Source organism: Stegodyphus dumicola, chromosome 6 (assembly GCF_044657685.1).
Source record: "Stegodyphus dumicola isolate Sdum_Otavi_A_Nest chromosome 6, ASM4465768v1".
In the NCBI taxonomy this organism is placed as follows: Eukaryota; Metazoa; Arthropoda; class Arachnida; order Araneae; family Eresidae; genus Stegodyphus; species Stegodyphus dumicola.
Genome location: NC_140773.1, coordinates 78,615,784 through 78,636,611, shown reverse-complemented (window position 1 = coordinate 78,636,611; position 20,828 = coordinate 78,615,784). Strand labels below are relative to the sequence as shown.

Genomic DNA, 20,828 nt, shown 5'->3' with positions numbered 1-20,828 from the left:
CAAATTTAAAGTTAAGTGAAGTGAGCATTTAAACGGGTGAATCTTGAAGTTTAATGCACAGCGTGTTTTCGCTAGCCAGCGCACGTTACGAATCTGTCCTTGTTGTTACGGTGTTTTGGCTATTTAAATAATTATCACTTCACTATGTGGTGGAGCCAGCCTAGTTAGCCTTAACCTAAAGTGCTATTCGAGCACTGCTCTTTAACATTGAATTTATTGTGTAGCGATTTAAAAGTACCACCTCAAATTGTCAAGCACAAAGTACGTGCATTTCTGTTCATAGCTGATAATAATAAATAGTTATTTTTACCCTTCTGTGCTGGTATCATTAAAGCCTATGCGAGTAGTGGCCAGGTTCCTTAGTAGGATCTCGTACAGTTTATGGGGCAAAAGAGTGTATGCTCCTAGAAACTGATGAGTTTATTCCCATTATATTATCGGATACACAAACGAACTCAACTTTCTTATGGCTAAAACTAATAACATTTTGCTTTAATTACAGATGCTATTAATTTAGAAGTCAAACAATAAAAATCAGCGTTATATTTTCAAATTTTCACAGGACTAGTTTCGATGGTTTTACCGAACCATTATCCTCAGCTGCAAAAGCGCAAAGGAAGGAGATAAGATATAATGATTAGTTAAGATAAGATAAGAAAGCCTGGACAGGGGATAAGCTACTGGCGCCATCTGTTTAAAAAACCAGAACTAAAACATAATTTCTTTAAATGCTGAAGGCAAAGATGTATTGAAATTAGGGCCGTTAACTAGAACAGAAAGTTTTTTTTCAATGTGAAATTGCTCTAGAAAATCCATTTCATCAATGGAAGATGTTTTTTGAATAATTTTAGCAGCAGAAAAGTGTGATTTTCGGACCAACAATGTTGGGCAACAGAAGACTTCTGTGTTTCCTTTTTTTCTAATATATGCCTAATGTTCCTTAACGCGAAATTTTAAAGCTCTCTTAGTTTGGCCAATGTAAATTAAGCCACACTGGCAAGGAATCCTGTAAATACCCCAGGAATTCATATTCGGAATGAGGGTCCTTCAGTACGGAACTTGGAATTTTATTGATGGCAGAATAAACAACCCGAAAGTTAAATTTCTGAAAAATGCGTTCAACTTTATAGCTAAATAATGGAAAGAAGGGAATGACAACAGAATTTTTATAATCTCCTAAAACAAGAGCGTGCCTTTTGGTGTCGAGATGAGAATTTTTTAACTGCTTGATAAATAATATTGGGTGAAGAGCCCCTGTAATAGCTATTGCTTTTAAATAATTTAGTTCTTCATCAAGGGATAATTTGGAGGAGCAAACTTGAAGAGCACGCAAAACATAGGAATAAAATGAAGTTAACTTTTCTTTAATAGGATGACATGATTTGAAGTGTGTTGGAAGGCAAACCGATGAAGGTTTATGGTAAATCGTAGTGCTGAATTTGGATGTGTACCCGTGACCAGAATGTCGAGAAACGGAAGAGAATTGCAAGTCTCAAGTTCAAAAGTTAGCAGGATCAATGGAATTCATTGTTGAAAGAATTTTCTTTAAATTATCTTTATTACCTTCAAATAGGCTAAAAGTATCGTCTACGTAGCGGAACCGTACCGGGAAGTTTAAAGTTTCGAACAATTTTGATTCATAATAATGCATGCAGATATCAGCCAGGACGGGACTGAGGGGGCTTCCCGTGGCTAATCCCTCATTTTGCTTGCAACATTTATTTTGGAAAACAAAATGCGTTTGTTTCAAACAGAGCTGAGTGACAGAAATTAGCTCATCAATTTCGATGCAAGAAAAATGAAATTCGCGAAGGCTGGTTTCTAGATATCGTAATGCACCCTCCAATGGAACATTGGTGAAGAATGATTTTACATCAAAAGGTTTTTAACCTTTTTTACTAATTATATTGAATATTTTATGGTGTAAATGTTATTGACTAATAGAGTTGAAAATCTAGAAACTAAATATTTAGCTAACGGATACGAGGCAATACCTAAATTTGATACCATAGGGCGGAAAGGAATACCATTTTTGTGAATTTTGGGAATAACATATAATCTGGCACAATTCGCAACAGATGGTATAAGCGAATGTTTTAAACTACTTAAAAGGATTTGTGAAGATTTGATCGCAGTTTTTATTTTTGACAGGCCTGATGTTGAAGGATCTTTAGGAATCAGATTATGCGGTCCTTCGTTTAGAGTTTAATGACACCATCGATGTAAGTGTTCTTATCCATGTTATCTATCTGGCCACCTTTGTCGGCCTTTAAAATGACAATATCCGGGTTAGAAGGAATTTCGCGCATTGTAGCTCTTTCTCTCGCGGTTAGATTTGGTTTCAAAGGTTTATTATTGATTTTCATATTATTATTAAGACGCCTAATCATTTCTTTCTGTGAATCTGAAACTTAACTGAACATGAAAGCTTTTTCGGTAGGGGCCAAAAACTTTGGAATCGAGGATTTAGAGGTGTGTGAGAAGTTAAAATTATATCTTATCTCTGGTTCTTCTGATAAACTAACATTAGAAATATTAACTATTGGCTTAATGTTTCCAATGGGAAGATTTTTTTAACTACTTGAACTGGAAGACTGTAAAAGACGTTTTTCGAATTTAACTGCAAGGGTGTTTTTATGACGGTTAGCTGCATTCTCTGTTCTAGACCAAGACTTTTCTTCAGTGAATTTTGGATATGAATTAACAAGTTCCAGATGAAGCTTATAGAGCTCATGTTCAATTTTGGATAATTGTTGACGTGTGTTCCTTATGATGGACCGAAGCAAGGCTAGCTTGCAGTTTAACAGAATTCTTGAAATGCGACTGGAAGGTTTTTGATTGATTTGATTGGAATGAAATTGGGGATCAATTTTTTACATTTACACTAAAATAAAAAGTCAAGATGATTCAGGAATTTTTGATGTTTCAGGCGTAATTTAGTGAAACGATTAATGGATGAAGGCATGATAACAATGCAAAAAATTAGACTAAATTAACTAACCAATAATAAAGCACGCACAAAACATCAGAAAAATGTCACACTGAAATGAATAGAAAACAAAATATTTGCAACTAAATTGCATGAAATCAGGTAAGCAATGCACAATATTCAAATATGTGAAACACAAACAGAGATAAGTTATGACATGAACGAGATATCAAATGAACGAGATAAGTTATAATGATTTAATTTACATTGGTCAAACTACGTGAGCCTTAATTTCGCGTTAAGGAACATGAGGCATATGTTAGAAAAGAGAAAACACAGAAGTTTTCTATTGCCCAACATTGTTGGTCCGAAAATCACACTTTCAATTTTTCTGCTGCCAAAATTATTCAAAAAACACCTACCATTGGTGAATTGGATTTTCTAGAGACATTTCGCATTCAAAAAAATCTTTCTGTTATAGTTAACGACCCTAATTCCAATCCATCTTTGACTTCAGCCTTTAAAGAAATTATGTTTTTGTTTCAGTTTGATCAACAGATGGCGCCAGTAGCTTATCTCCTGTGCAGGCTTTCTTATCTTTATCCCATCTGTTGCGAATTGTCCCAGATTATGTGCTGTTTCCAAAATTCACAAAAGTGGTATTCCTTTCAGCCCTATTATATCAAATTTAGGTACTGCCTCGTATCCGTTAGCTAAATATTTAGTTTCTAGATTTTCAACTCTATTACTCAATAACATTTACACCATAAAAAATTCAATAGAATTTGTAAGAAAGGTTAAAAACATTTCTCCTCGAAATTTACTCATGGCTTCTTTTGATGTAAAATCATTATTCGCCAATGTTCCAATGGAGGTTGTATTATGGTGTCTAGAAACCAGACTTTGAGAATTTCATTTTTATTGCATCGAAATTGATGAGCTAATTTCTCTCATTTAACGCTGTTTGAAAGAAACGCATTTTGTTTTCCAAAATAAATATTACAAGCAAAGTGTGGGATTAGCCATGGGAAGCCCCCTGAGTCCCATCCTGGCTGATATCTACAGGTATTATTATGAATCAAAATTTTTTGATACTTTAAACTTCCCGGTATGGTTCCGCTACGTAGACGATACTTTTAGCCTATTTGAAGGTAATAAAGATAATTTAAAGAAAATTCTTTCAACAATGAATTCCATTGATCCTGCTAACTTTTGAACTTGAGACTTGCAATTCTCTTCCATTTCTCGACATTCTGGTCACAGGTACACATCCAAATTCAGTACTACGATTTACCATAAACCTTCATCGGTTTGCCTTCCAACACACTTCAAATCATATCATCCTGTTAAAGAAAAGTTAACTTCATTTTATTCCTATGTTTTGCGTGCTCTTCAAGTTTGCTCCTCCAAATTATCCCTTGATGAAGAACTAAATTATTTAAAAGCAATAGCTATTACAGGGGCTCTTCACCCAATATTATTTATCAAGCAGTTAAAAAATTCTCATCTCGACACCAAAAGGCACGCTCTTGTTTTATGAGATTATAAAAATTCTGTTGTCATTCCCTTCTTTCCATTAATTAGCTATAAAGTTGAACGTATTTTTCAGAAATTTAACTTTCGGGTTGTTTATTCTCCCATCAATAAAATTAAAAGTTCCGTACTGAAGGACCCTCATTCGGGATATGAATTCCTGGGGTGTTTGCAGGGTTCCTTGCCAGCGTGACTTAATTTACATTGGCCAAACTATAAGCTTTAAAATTTCGCGTTAAGAAACATTAGGCATATATTAGAAAAAAAGGAAACACCGAAATCTTCTGTTGCCCAACATTGTTGGTCCGAAAATCACACTTTTTCTGCTGCTAAATTTATTCGAAAAACATCTTCCATTGGTGAACTGGATTTTCTAGAGGAATTTCACATTAAAAAAAAAAATCTTTCAGTTCTAGTTAAAGGCCCTAATTCCAATACATCTTTGCCTTCAGCCTTTAAAGAAATTATATTTTATTTTGGTTTTATCAACAGATGGCGCCAGTCGCTTATTCCCTGTCCTGGCTTTCTTATCTTATCTAATCATTATATCTTATCTCTTTCATTTGCGCTTTTGCAGCTGAGGATGATGGTTCGGTATAAGCATCGAAACTAGTCCTGTGAAAATTTGAAAATATAACACTGATTTTTGTTGTTTTACTTCTAAATTAATATTTGTTCTGAGTGTTATTGTATCTTAATTACAGATGCTTTTTCAGACATCGTAGAACCAACTTCCTTTTCATCTGCATGTTCGTCAGTTAGCTTTACAAAATATTCTGCTTTAGTTAATTTAGTCATTGGGATATAATAGAGCTCTGTCTCATTTTGTGGCCTGTTCAGATGAAAAGTAATCTAGATTTTTTTTTCACTTTTTGAGTTATGCACTCGAGATTCTTAAAGTACTGATTCTAGAAATTTCCACAATACGTGTTTTTTTTTTTTTTTTTTTTTTTTTTTTCCATGAACAGAAGCTGTGGATCAATTAAAAAATGAAGTATTGATAAATTTTATAATCTTTAAAAGAAAAAGAAAAATGTTATAAAGATTTAGATTGTTTTTAATGCGTCCATTTTTATTCTCATAAACACCAATTTAATAGATGTTGGCTTTCATTTATTAAATTGGTGGAGGTTCATCCACTAATGATGTAAAATATTTCAAATTTAACACAGCTAACTAAATGTAAATTGTTACTGATTAAAAATTAAATGGAATGTTTAGCACAATAGAAAGAGATACTATTGAGAACAGTTACCGCTACTGGAAGCTGTTATGGTGCCCTCATTTTTCGCGTCATGATATGTCCATGAACCTATCCTTAAACAGTTAGACTTGTCTTGAAAAGGAATCGAGAAACCTGAAAAATTACAGAAGTATTTTAGTATTTTGGGGTGCTCCTCAAAGAAACAAAGAAAGAAGGAAAGAAAAAGAAATAAAGATAAATTAAAGAGCTGAACGTCAAGTCAAATAGCATTATAATTCTTTTCATTGCCTAAGTACTCTTCTTCTTCTACAAAAGACACATTTCATCACAGGTATGTGGGCCCCATATTTGGTTATCCTTCACTAAAAACATTAAGTTTTCTACAAGAGATTTGGTTTATTTGCAAGATACGTCAACCAAAATGTAAACGAAATTGTTCTCAGAACAGATGTATATCGCTTAGGGTGATCTACCACATTCAAGCATTGCTCTCATACATTAGCAAGGAAAAATAAATATTGGACAAATTTAATGTCGTCATGGATTTACCGATCAACAAACTATAACATTTCTGTCTCTTTCCCCATGAGTCACAGAACCTGGCTTACAGAACAGTTACAGAATCCACGAGCCGCATGCTGCCCAAGAAGCAATTTTATGCTGCCAGGGAAGATTTTTAAGTTTCGTATTTGTTAAAAATACGATGCTGAAAAATTTTAAGATTTTAGTTATTTGAAAATATAACGAGTTTATATTATTTTCATTTGCATTAAAAATGAACATGAATAACGCGCCAGAAAACCTATATACGGAGCTAATTATTTTACAGAGTGATATAAATTATTCAGAGATTTGAAGATACGGATTCAATTAATTTTTATTTCTACCTGTCAAAAAATAAATTAAGCTCAGTTACGAATTTTTGTACTAAGAATGCTAATTTTGTTTCTGAGTACATTTATATGTCAATTGCTTTTTGCGCAATTCGAAATTAGTAAAACAATATCCTATAGACCACTGAACATCTACGAACTACGATGAAGGTAATTTCTCTTAAAAGCTACAAACTTTATCAGAACAGAAACCTCATTAAGTGTCAAGCTATAAAAAGAAACAGAGAAGCTTGTATCTATATACATACAAATATACGTATTCTTATTTATGCGTCGAAGAAAAATTCAATAAATAAGAGACAGAGTTATTAATAGCTTGTTAATATTGTTGTGTGCGTACGGGTTCGTAATAAATTGAATGCACAAGTCCAATGACAAGTGAATAAAATTTATTCTTATCACAACATATAAAACAAAATGCTTAAATTTCCTCAGAGATATTCGTACAGTATCGCAATATCTGGCAGTAGTTATATTTTAAACAACGAAAATGTTGAATAGAACTCATTTCAAAACACCGAGAAAGCTAATCCGATGTCAACGCGAATTTGCTATAATCAGTAACAGCACTAAGTAAATAACTGAATAGAGATGTTTTAATCGGGTTTTCATTAGCTTTTCAATCAATGCAAGAGAACATTCTGGTATTTTTCCCATTTTTCTGGATAGCAAAAGAGCACAATTACGATATATCTATTTATTAAATGTTAAATGCGCATGCTCCTGTATTTTAATTTTTCCGACGTAGCTTAAAGAAATGTTAATGTAAGAATTTAATATTTATAATATTTAATTGTCAATATAAATATATTACAAAGCGTAGCCAACAAAAATGTCTTATAGGAACCAAACTTTAGATTTCAGAAAGAAAAAAATTAATTTGAACTCGTATAGATTCCTTTAGTTGTGAAACACTTATTGGCTGAGAGTACGGCTTTTATATATATGTCTGGTGTAATTTGGGTTCTAATCATGTAATTAATGGCATTGATGTGCTTAATGTGCCAAATAATTCTAAAATGGGAGATGGAATACATGTTCTAGCGAAGCGCGATAATGTTCATGCGAATTATTCTCCAATTATTAATAGTAAACCTAAGAATTAAACTGATCCCTTTAATTCAAAAGTCTGAGTTAATCTTCCAAATGTTGATATCTGGAATTACGAAAGGATACAAATAATAAACCTATAGAGAGTTTTGCATTTGAGTAAGAGTATTTCTTACTCAAGCAAAAGAATTTGCTAAAAAAGAGATGAAAGCTGTTCGAGTAAAGATTGAAGCAGGTCAAGGGGAAATGAATAGAGAAATCACTAACAAATAGAGAAGACGTTTGAGCCTATGGAAGGAAGAGCAGACACGGTTAAAAATAAAGTTAGAGAAATTGAAGAAAGATCTGCTGTCAATCAAAAGATCGATGACGGAGTTTCTGCTGCTATTGCCAAAATAGTTTGACAGCTTGAAGAAATCCATAGCTGAACACAATTCTGACACCGTTAAATCCACAGTATTCTCTTCCCGACCCTCTCTAAAAGTTTCCCCGTATGATGGAAAGACCTAAATGGCAAGTGCACAAGACTCACTTCTCTAGAGTGGTAAACACAAGTGGATGGAATCCTGAAATGTTCAGGTCTGTCATCTCGCAGCTTCTCTGAGAACAGATGCAGCGGATATCTTTCAAACTCTGCCCTAAAATCAGAGGCTAGACTTCGAAGCTGTGCCCGGCGCGTTGGAGCTGCACTTCAGCGAGAACTGCTTAAAAGACTGTAACAGGCTTCGGTTATAATGTCACCAAAAGAAGGCCATGGGCAGCGAAGTTTGAAAGGTCTCTCATCTGGCTTTTTCGGAATGAACATCAAAAACATGGAAAATCCTGTCTCTGCAATAACAGGTAACAGGCAACGGAGGGCGTAAGCACCATTCCCCTACCGTAATTAATTATTTGTTTGGTACCACGTCCGTCTTTGTCTAGAGCAACTCCCTAGTTTTTAGTTGGGGGTCACATAATCATCTCATACCTGTCCCCGAGACACAGCGACTGACGCATGGCTTTTATGAGTATCTAAGTGGCCACTGGGATTTTGTTTTTAACACATAGAATTTTTTACATTGTCATAAGAGGGCTATTTTAACATATTCTTTACAGTATCCAAATTTTACATCAGTTTTAAATTATACATCAATATCAAATTTCTATTAATGAATCAATCTACATAAGTTTGTATCAATTTCCTATCAGTCTACATAAATTTGAATATAGAATATTTCAACATATAAAAGAGATACTAATAATCATAATGGATGAATACATAATAAGTAAAACATAATAGATATATACATAGTAAAGTTGTAAATCCTATTACTTTCAATAATAAAAATTTTGAACAAAATTTGTAACGGTAATAAAAATGGTAATTGTGAAATAAATACTTTTAATTCACAATTACCATAAGTCTATAAACATATCTATCATAACATGCTTCCTAATTTTAGGGAAGTTTGTTCTTGAATATAGTGCCAGGAGTTAGCTATTATGTTAGGTATGTAATTCTTGTTAATGTCTTTCTTATAATTTTTTTTTAATTATGTGAGAAAAATATTTATCTTATAGTAGTTCTTTACAGTCCTTCATGTAGTGTATCTTTGTAAGTAATTCCTTAGAAAATATCATAATTTGTCCTTAGTAAAATGCTTTTGAAACTTATTCCTTCGATCTTCTTCTTTCAGAAATTTTATTTCCGGGTAACCTTCCTTTCTTCTATCTTAATTTCTTTTCTCCACCTTTTTCTGTATTTTCTTCTTATATATCCTCGCCCCTTTTTACTTCATACGGCGAATAAGGAATCCTCTTTATGAATTACTTGTTAACTTTTTCTTTCCACCTTCTATAGAATACTTTCCTTTTTCTTTTTAATACCTTTATTTGTAATTTAATACCTTTCAAACTATACCTTTTACTTTAGAGCCTCCTTCTTCTGCCTTTACATAGACGATTAAGTAGTCCTTCATTAAATGCTATATCCTCTTGAATACTACCCCCTTTCTTCCTAAATCTTTAGTTTTCCTTATTCTATAAAATTTCTTCATTTATATCTCAATTCCTTAAGCTTCTTCTTTTCCTGTAGCTTCCATTATGTTCCCTTCCTTCTTCATATATAGGACAAATATGAAATCCATCATTGTTTTGCTATCGGCGATTGAACGAGGTCACGAAGAAAGAAAGCTATCTTCTTAGAATTGACGACATTTCGGATACTCTTTCTGGAAGCAAGTGCTTACGCTTGATTTAGAGTGGATAATGTCCGTTAGAGATACACTCTGATGACCGAAAAAAGAGGGTATTTACAAAAGGTCTACGACTTTGTCAGCTCGACGTGATGCCGGTTGGATTGTTTATGCTCCAGAAACATTTGAAAATCTTATGGAGACAATGCGAAAAATAAGTGAGACATATAAGTGAGAGGTCTTTCCTACAAAGCATGTATGAATATACTTGAATGATATTCTTGCTGTTGGAAAAAGTTTTGAAGAACATTTGGAAAATATTAGGAAAATGGTTCAAAAACTCCAAGACAACCTAAAGTTAAGTCCTGCGAATTGTAAACTGTTCAGACAAACAATAACTTACCTCAGATATGTCATATTTGTACCGAATATGCGTTTAAGGGTACAGAAAAATTGTCGGCAGTTAAAGAGTGGAGACACACCTAAAATATCTATCAGCTGAGGAGATTACTGGGGCTTTGCATCCTATACGAGATTTGCGAAAGGCATGGCTTCCATCGCAAGACCCTTTCACAAACAGTCAGAGAGCAAACAAATGTTGTTGTGGTTAGACGAAGGTGAGGACGTATTTAACAACGTAATGGTGGTTTTAAGATATATGATAATACCTGACATATCCTCAACTCAACAAACCATTTATTCTCGACACGGATGAGAGCAATGATAGTGTCGGTGCTGTTTTGTCAGAAGAAACTGACGGTTGAAAACGTGTCGTGGTATTGTGGAGTCATGTTGTGTAGTCAATTTAAATCTATTAAATTAATTATAATTAATAACACTATATTAAGTATTGCTTATTATTTATTCAAAATTTAGACTACATAAAGCTTATTCATTTAATTAAAGTATTAGTTACTCAATTTTATTATTTCGGTTTTGTAAGTAAACTCTGTTCTTCTTATTCTTATCGAGTAACACGAGCGAGACAATGGCAACTGGTTGAATTTCTACGTAATATATTGGTTTAAAAATAATGAATATTATTGCTTGCATTTGAAACTTATACTATTTAACCCGTTCAGGACCAGCGTCCCGTATACGCGACGCAACGATTCACTCCTACCAGCCCCCCAGTCGCGTATACGAGAAGAGCTAAGATCGATCTTTGCAGCCCAGCGTCGCGTATACGTAACATTAAAACAGAACGATTTATTTTAATTTTTAAAAGCAATTAGATGGAGCTAAAGGGTAAATGTTTTCACATGGGTTAATTCAAATGACATTTGACCTTCATGTACTGGCATTAGTTTTTGTTCTGTGCTTCTGGTTTTGATAGATTTATTAGTATAAACAAACTGGAAATCGCGGCTCTTTGTGCGCTTGTGAATCATAGAGGCACAGGCGTTTTTATTTATTTCGTTAGGATTTTTTTGGCTTTAGTTCTTTGCTTTTTTTCGTTGGGTAAATGCATACAGCTCGTTGTTTTCGTTTATGTTATTTGCTTTTTCTTGTCAGGAAAATGCATTCAGCTGACTATAGCAGGTGTAAAATCGCCGAACTTCCGTCATGGAAAAACTCAAGACCAGTTATCCTTTTTTCCATTTATTTTGAAACTTAACATAAGCTTAGTTGGTTAATTAAAAAGCAATATTGCAACATTATAGCAGAAAGAAAAAGTGCCAGCGTTTTTTTTTTTTTTTTTTTTTTTTTTTTTTTTTTTTTTACTCGATTTAATAGGTCATTATGAATAATGAATGCCTTGAATGGCCAATATATATAATGACCCGGGAATTATATTATGGTATGTAATGTATTTACTTTACATATGATGTATATATTGCCATGATCAGTAACGGATATCCCGCCAATGGGGGGTCTTTCCTTGATCACTTTCCAGTCATCATGGCGGACACTGTTTTTGATCTAGAGAAACAGAAAGTTTTCAAAGAGAAGCCTGATGTCACACAGGAGTTGAGGAGGAAATATTTCTGGGTGTCTTTTGAAGACGTTATGGGACGTGTGTTGATGTTATATTCAGTTTCATTCCGTTAGCCATGACTAAGAGATCTTACTTAAAATCTTAAAAATTTGTCCAAAATCACCGGACACTCCACCTTTCCGTCTAACTCGAAGACATTTTCTAAAAATTTAAGTTGACAGGAAATGTACTTAAGGTAGAAGATGCGTTCTATGCGCTAAAAACAAGGAAAAGCGAAAGCAAACAACGTATTTTGGGTGCAAAATATGCAACGTAGGAATGTGTGTCGTTCCTAGTTTTGAACTACTCTACACATAGCAGAATTTTTAAATTGGAATTTAGTTACCTACAAGCAATTCTTGCTTAGATTTTTTTAAATTTCGTATCTGTAAATTTTTTTTTTTCATGTTTATAGTATTTATTTATGTGTGAATAGTTATGATTTTAGTATTTTGCCCGTTTAATATATTTCTATTAATGTGATATTCTTTATATTAATACACATTAAAACAAGTACATTAAATACGCAACTTCAAAAATTATACCAAATCATTATACCAATTGTTGATTTTATACGATTTTGTTTGTAAAATTAAGCTTAATTGCCAAAAATGCGCGGGACGGTGACGACAATGCATTTCAGCGGGTCCGGTCCCGTGACTGCGCTTCGTTCTCCGCGCTGGTCTTTAAGGGGTTGAAACAGAAAAAAGTCAGCCTTCTTATGGCCTGCATTTATTTAGATATGTTTATTAGAATTGGAATCCCAATCCCAATTAATTGTTTATATTCTGTAAATCTGGTTAAAATCTGGTGTAAATCGGGTTGTGTGGTTGGTGCACGTGTCAAGGACGTCCCCATATCCTGTTCAGCGGATGGGGTGAATTGCTCAGGAAACGGGGTTGCTGCATTCTAACGGTCAATTCTTGAGTACGGGATTGACGCGTGACTTTTATGAATTTTTGAGGCTAAATGGAATTTTTTTACTGTTTTCTTCTTGGCGTTGTGGAGAGGTATTTCGCCCCAAATGGGGGAAATTTTTAAGAATGTCGGGGGACGCACTGGATTAAAAACAGGTTTCAGCCCTCCGAGAGCCCTCTTTTTTCCAGTTTCCAGTAGCTGTAACTTTTCTCGTGGCTAAGTTCGGCAGATTTTGCTCCGGCCGGTATTAGCATCAAAATGCTAGAATCAACTCAGTAAACTTCTGCAACAATCTCCCGGAAGAAATAGATTGACTTAAGTGCTACAAAAGTTTCCTGGTCGGGATAAAATGTAACTTCTACTCTTCTTGACGCAAAGATTTTTCAATCACGATGGCATTCGCCTTGGTACGCTACGATAACTTCCATCCCCCGACCGTCTTTTTACCAATCATAGTTTCGGGGTTTCTTCACTTTATACGTAATCTGCTACTTCTGCAATGAAGGGTTGAAAGCTTCTGGTTAATAATATTCAGGTGGTTTGCTAGCCAAGTCCATACTCCAGTTTTCTTTACCTTTCGTGACATTGCGCGAACTTTTGGGCTCTTGGATAAGATCTTCGCGTGGTGGCTAATGATGAGTTACTCCTGTTCGACAACTTACGATCTGCAATACTGCTATTGGTACGGTAAAAGAGAAAATTCCTGTCATTTCCTATTCAGTCATCAACTACTACTGTTATTGTGATATGCAATTCCATTGGGACTCCAATTTTCCTCTCCTGTCACCATATGAACTGTACTGACCGCTCCAGCCCCACACCATCACGGAATGTTGCTGCACTGCCCGGATTACTTTGAAAATGGATGTCAATAATTTTACAGTAGAAGGAAAAGAAATTTAAATTAAAGGTAGAGAAAAAATTATTGAGAGATTACTGAGTTACCAGAAAAGAATTACTAGCCATAGGCAAAGCCACAAAACATTCCCACCATCACCTCTAGGGTAGAAATTTCTTTCTTTTCACAGATATTTCATTCTTGAAGGTTTTTTAAATTTCAAAAATTCTAAAAGCTAAATAGCCAGATGGATATAGAGGCTATGGAATGCCTATCCATCATCGGAAAGGATCGTTACACGGAAGCGCAGACGCCCAGTCTAGAAGACCTGCCCAGAAAGCTGTTGATAGTGTTCCAGAGTCGAAGCGAAATAGGAGTTGGTTAATCAGATCGCAGGTCAATTATAACTTCATCATCGGTTGCCCTAGACCCATGGGGTGGAGAAGAATTCATAAAAGACCAGTTGGAAGACGGCAAAGGTACACCCATGATTGCCTTAATGGAATCTTCAAATTGGAAGCCTACCTAGCAAGACATTTCGATTTATAGTCCTATGACAAAACAATATTGGCACTCTTGGATTTCCTCATTATTCAAAACGGCGTCCTGTGCGGGAAGTTTGAATGGGTTTATGGAAAGGGGTAGCTGATACTTTCGAGATCTCAGATGATTTTAAAGAACTTATAGGAGTCCGACTGGAAGCCACCACTGGAGGGCTGACTTGAAAATTAATGCTAATCTTGTGATGCATAGGCGACCCCGAAATGACCGAAGAAATGCAGCTGATGGAAGCTGAAACGTTATAATGCACGAGAGCCTTTTGAAATCACCTGCTTTGACATCCTGAGACCTCTGCCATGAAGTGCTGATGGCATTAAATTCATCCTCCTTTTCAACAATTACTTCAGAAAATGGCTTGAAGCGTATCCTATCCCCGATCAAGAGGCTGTCACGGTAGCAGAGGTAATGTTGAATCATTGGATTTCCAAGTCTGGAATGCCTCTTCATTTCCATTCCTATCGAGGAAGGAATTTCATCTCGGCTGTAATTAAAGAGCTGTGCAAGATACTCGGCATGGACAAAACCCAAACGACACCTTTCAATCTGCAGACAGACGGCATGGTAAAAATTTTAACCGAAGCACCCTTAGCAACCTCTCGCTACCAACCTCTCTTCTTATTGGCCTACCGCAGTGCTATCCAGGAGAATATCAGCTATTCTTCTCACCCCAGCTGTTATTCAATCGTGAGAAGTGACAAGATGTGGATATGGAATCCAATTCGACGGTAAGGACGTTCTCCTAGACTAGTCACATAATTTTGATCGGTATGTCATTAAATTTTGAATTTAAAATTGTTGATCACGACTAGTTCCTTAATATGGCTATAGCATATGGTCCCTCATAGTGTAGTAATGTAAATAATATAATTAAACCATGATCCTGTCTTTATGTAAATTCACAATTTCATACAATTATTTATTTATTTAGTATTTGATTTGTTGTATGTTATTTAAAATTGCATTCAGTTTCCTTAGTTTTAAGTGGGGCTTCCTCTCCAGGGATTGTACTGCGCGCGACATGCAAGCTTTGGAACGGGGGAAATATTAGGAATTTTGTATTTATGTAAATAATTTGAATGAGTTTATATGTGAAACTGTAGTACTTCTCCTAACACCAACGTAACAGCTTTTACAGATGATTCCAAAGTTGACAATAAAGTGGGTTGCGCAGCAACAGGAATTTTGTATTTATGTAAATAATTTGAGTGAGTTTATATGTGAAACTGTAGTTCTTCTCCTAACACCAACGTAACAGCTTTTACAGATGGTTCCAAAATTGACAATAAAGTGGGTTGCGCAGCAACAATCTGCGTCAGCACTAATACACCTCACTCAGCACCAGCACAAGTTCACTCGGAATGACAGGAGCACCCGAGATCAAATAAAAGTGTCTACCAGACCGAATTAACCGCTATTCGTCTCACCATCAACCACGTGCTACGAGACCCAAAAGACACCATTCATATCGTGACAGACAGTCAGTCATCTATATACAAGCTATTCAAAGCTTCTACACCAACTCTCGACATTAAAATCAAAGCTCAAACAACTTGCCAGAAAGACTGGGAAAATGGTACAACAGGACGACGAACCTGCCTCTTAATTGATTAGATGATACATGCACAGTATCCAACTATTTTTTGACATAATATATCTCAGATCATGGCCATTTCTCTACATATTTCTTGGAAAGAAATTTTACATCTACTGATTTGTGCGTATGTGGAAAAAGAGGCGACCCTGACCATTATATCTTTCATTGCCCACTTACCGCCAACCTACTCAAGTGGGAATGGAATTTAAAAGATTCCTAATCAATCATCAACACTAAAGTAATCATAGACAAGCTACAAAATCAAGGTAGAGAACAATGCCATTCATAAATAACAAAACGGAGGCAATGATGAATAAGTACCTAGCAATCGAAGTGCCACCACACAGCTAGCCAAAGAATCCTAACTCTTTGCTCACCTCCTATTGAAGAACGACTCCCAATCTACTGCTACACCATTTAAGTATCCATGGAAACATTCTAAGGTACTCATTTGATTCAAATATGATATTCAACAGGGAGTACTCCTACCCTAAGTCATAACTATTTATGGGAGTGATGACTATCAACTACCAGTGCCTTCAAACTGCCAAAGCGCAATAGCAGTGCTTTACACGCTGAAGCTCAGATATATGAGCTACGAACTTTGAACTTTACATTATTATCTGATGCTCATAACACAAAATGCTCTCCATACTGCTGCATACAGTTCTGTGCACATTGAACTCTATGCACAAGGAACTCTGCGCAAAGTGGACTCTGAAATTTGTGCACAATGGAACAACGATACCACCAACACAAAAATAACATAGCATTATAACTCACATCACACCCATCTTCCCAAAATGCTAATGTATTCCTCCAAGCACACCAACAAATGTCAAACTGCAATACCTAATTAATTGTAACATGTTATCTGCATCTTGATTCCTGTATACCAATATATTTGTACCTCGATTACCTGTACCCCAATTTATCTGTATGTTTGTTCTTCTTATCTAAATAACTTGTAACTTTAATGTAATTCATTATGTCAACAGTGTAATGTAATGACCTGATATGTAATCTTTTGTCTTTATACTCAATACATGCCAGAAAAGGTTAGTGCAGTGTGGCAATACCATTTTTGTCTATGACGATGTTGTGGTGCCCTCTGCACTTTTTCCAGTCCTGCCCTGTAGTACCTTTTGTAGAATGTAATAAGAATGCTTTTAGAAGCAAAGCTCTGCCAGAAGAATAATATTAGAAGGGCGAGTCTATTTAACATTGAGGTAGGAGGCAACCTCACTAAATTGGAAAAATATCTTTAATTGGCGATGGTTTTGGTGACTAATGTCACTAAATTTGGCGATAAATCGCCAAAAGATACCATACGTGGCGATATTTTGTCCGGTCCCTGAACAGTATTTGTTACCGTAATCGATGCCTATATGTAACTGTAACATTATACGAACCTTATATGTAACTTTAAGCATATATACCTTCCTATTACATTCAGAAATGAAAGCTACTAGAGATTTCTCGGCGGCGAGGGGAAACTGTATACCCGGAGAGAACATGAGTTCTCAATTTTTAGTTTAGAAAAGACTTCGGAGTATTGTGATCTCCGTGCAAACATTTTTAGTAGTTTAAGTATACCTAATGATTGTGCTCTGTGATACTTACAAGTAAACTTTCTCTCGATTTATGCCGGTCTACCGGAAAACCGTACGTTTTCTGAAAGCTTATGTCGCAAGTAGAAAAACAGTGAAGTGGGTACTTAGAGGCAGAGTAACAAACGTTTATTAGCCATAGAGCACACAAAGTATTATTAACGTGTGTATAGATAAACATATTCCCGTAATGACGTCTTTTTTCTTGTATGTTCATGCATTGTCTGCTTTCGAAGTGCTTGATAGTAAACTCCTACAAAAAGAACTGGTATCTGAAGGATGTACGGGAAAGATCCAGCCTCTCGATATTCATTTTCTCAGACACTGCAAATCTTTTTTTTTTGTTTGTTTGTTTTGTTTTTTGTTATATAACAGGCACAATTGGCATCGCGATAATTTTCTGGTCCTGCAGTCCTTTTCCCTATATTAGTTCAGCGCTTCTCGTTTCAAGAACTTGATTAAATATGCTTTTTATAAGAAAGGATACTTGGACGACGAACATGGAATGTGGATTGCTCGAATGGATTACTGCTTCGATTCATTGACAAATAATCAGTGTGCAAAGTGTGAGGCTGTCGCTTTTGTAAAATGTGGCCATTGTTGTGAACTGTCTTTCTGCTCGTCTCCCTGTTTATTTGATGAATTGCACATGGATTGTCTCTTGTAATCGATTTTGTTTGAAGTCAATAACAAGTCACATTTTCAACATCCCAACGTATATTGTTTCTTTTGAACGAGTTGTTTCTTCCTTTATATTGAGATCTCCCCTTCTTACCACATTATTAGTTCATATAAATACGTTAAACAAGAATATTAGCGACTTTTCTTGTCATGTTTCCAGCACTTTACTTATACTTTGTGGGTCCTATAGCTCCTAAACACTTCTCACTCTGCCCCTAAGATTTCACAGATTTTCTACTTGTGACATAAGCTTTAAGATAATATATAGATTTCCAACAAACCAGTATCAACGGAGAGAAGGCTTACTTCTAAGAACAGCTGTACGAGTGCTTTTGCCGAACGTTCCAGAACCATAAAGTGTTTCTTTTGTAAAATCGTCGGTTCTATATGCATTCAGTCCATTATGAAGCCGTACACACCTAACTATACTAATTATTAAAGAATTGAACCTGAACTATAATTAACTATTTTGTATTCAGACTCAATAAATATAATATTTTTTCCATTAAAAATACCAGATATTAATTTTTCATTAAAAATGCCAGATTTCCATTAAGAATGCCAGTTTAAATACACTTATTCTCATCAGTTTTGATCGAACAGAGGAGATGGTGACGTTTACACAGAGGGGGATATCGCCCATTTGAGTGTGAGTACCTGATGGCATCATATTTGATTTCAATCCTCGTAAATTAACGCTCAGTGCTTCCAATAATGTATTTTAATTACTTTAGATAACACAATCGAATAAGCCTCATACCTTGGTAATAATATAAGCTTACATTTTTATAATGAATAAAACTGGTTTACTTTAAAAGTAGCATCAGAAGGTTTTAGATTAAAATACATGGTAAACGTTTTTGGAGCTTAAACCGTGTACCTTAGTTTTTTCAGCTGTCATTGCTACAATTAGTAAAACATATGTGCTTTCTGCTGAGACGCAGCACTCTCCACTTATATCTATCCTGACTTCTCATTCACAGCTAAGCAGTGCGTAGTTACTCGCTTAGAGCTCACTTTAACTCGTTTCTCTTACTTTCATTAGAGTCATTAGATTCTTATCATGGTTGAAAACGATAACATGTAATTAAGGTAAAATAACACGCCGAAGAAATATTAATTTAGGAGCTAAACAACAAAAATCAGCGTTATATTTGCAAATTTTCACAGGACTAGTTTCAATGGTTTTACCAAACCACCATACTCAGCTGCCACAGTGCAAATGAAGGAGATACGATATAGTGATGAAATAAGGATGACTGGACAGGAGTTGAGCTACTGGCGACATCTATTGTTGAAACAAGAAAATTAATACATAATTTCCTTAAGGTCTGAAGGTAAAGATGGACTGGAATTAGGGTCATTAAATAGATCAGAAAAATTCTTTGAATGTGAAACGGCTCTAGAAAATTCAATTCACCAATGTAAGATGTTTTTTTGAATAATTTTCTCTGCAGAAAAATGAAAGTGTGATTTTCGGACCAACAATGCTGGGTAACAGAATGCTTCTGTGTTTTCTTTTTCCAAACCTATGCTTCATGTTCCTTAACGCGAAATTTTAAGGCCCTCATCGTCTGACCAATTTAAATTAAACCACGCTGGCGAGGAATCCTGTAAATATTCCATGAATTCATATCCGGAATGGATTCCATGAATTCCTTTAGTATGGAACTCGGAATTTTATAGATAGGAGAAAAAAAGACCGAAAGTTAAGATTCTGTAAAATACGTGCAATTTTATAGCTATCTGATGGAAAGAAAGGAATGTCAACAGAAATCTTATAATTTCCTGAAACAAGTGAATGCTTTTTTGCAGTAATTAAAATTTTTTAACTGCTTGGATAAAAATGTTGAGTGAAAAGTTACAGTCAAAATAATAATTTAGTTCTTGATAATAATTTAGTTCTTGATTAAGAGCCAATTTAGAGTAGCAAACTCGAACTGAACGGAAAACAAAGGAATGAAACGAAGCTAACTTTTGTTTAGTCGGATGACATGATTCGAAGTGTGGAGGAAAGCAAACTGATGAAAGTGTAAAGTAAAGCATAGTACTGAAGTTGGATGTGTTACGAGTGACTAAAATGTCAAAGTACGCAAGAGAATTGCATGTCTCAAACTCAAAAGTGAGCTGAATAACAGTATCAATGGAGTTCATTAGTGAACGAACTCTATTTAAATCATCTTTATTACCATCAAACAGGGTAAATATGTCGTCTACATAGCGGAACCATGCTGGAAAATTTAAAATTTCAAATAAATTTGATTTATAATAATGCATATAGATATCAGCCAGGATAGGCTTAGAGGGCTTCCCATAGCCAATCCCTTCAAAAAGGATAAAAGTATCGTCTATGTAGCGAAACCATACCGGGAAGTATCAAACAATTTTCATTCATAATAATTCATGTAGATATCAGCCAGGATGGGACTAAGGGGGCTTCCCATGGCTAATCCCTCAGTTTGCCTGCATTTTTTTTAAACAAAATGCGTTTGTTTCAAACAAAGTGAGGGAAATTAGCTCAAAAATCTCGATGCATGAGGAATGAAATTCACGAAGTCTGATTTCTTAATGCACCCTCCACTGGAACATTGGTGAATAATAATTTTACATCAAAAGAAACCATGAGTAAATTTCTAGAAGCAATGCTTTTAACTTTTTTTACAAACTGTATTGGATTTTTTATGGCGTAAATGTTATTATCTATAGTTATAGATAATAACAATAATAATATAGTTTGTTATAGAGTTTAAAATCTAGAAACTAAATATTTAGCTAATTGGTGGGAGGCAGTGCCTAAATTTGATACAATAGGGCGGAAAGGAATACCACTTTTTATGAGTTTGGGAAGAGCATAAATTCGCAACA

The 20,828-nt window shown here is 35.0% G+C and overlaps 1 protein-coding gene across 6 annotated transcripts in view; it reads right to left on the bottom strand.

Moving 5' to 3' along the window:
- The window catches only part of LOC118185660 (uncharacterized), a 154,346-nt gene that overhangs the window by 79,003 nt on the left and 54,515 nt on the right, over positions 1 to 20,828 (bottom strand). For 5 of the 6 annotated variants that reach the window (XM_085818563.1, XM_085818565.1, XM_035355552.2 and 2 more), the window contains one exon: positions 5,718 to 5,819. The exons of the other annotated variant lie outside the window; for it this stretch is intronic. In XM_085818563.1, coding sequence (XP_085674689.1) covers positions 5,718 to 5,819 — 102 coding nt within the window. The remainder of the gene's footprint in view (positions 1 to 5,717; positions 5,820 to 20,828) is intronic. 6 annotated transcript variants of the gene reach the window in all.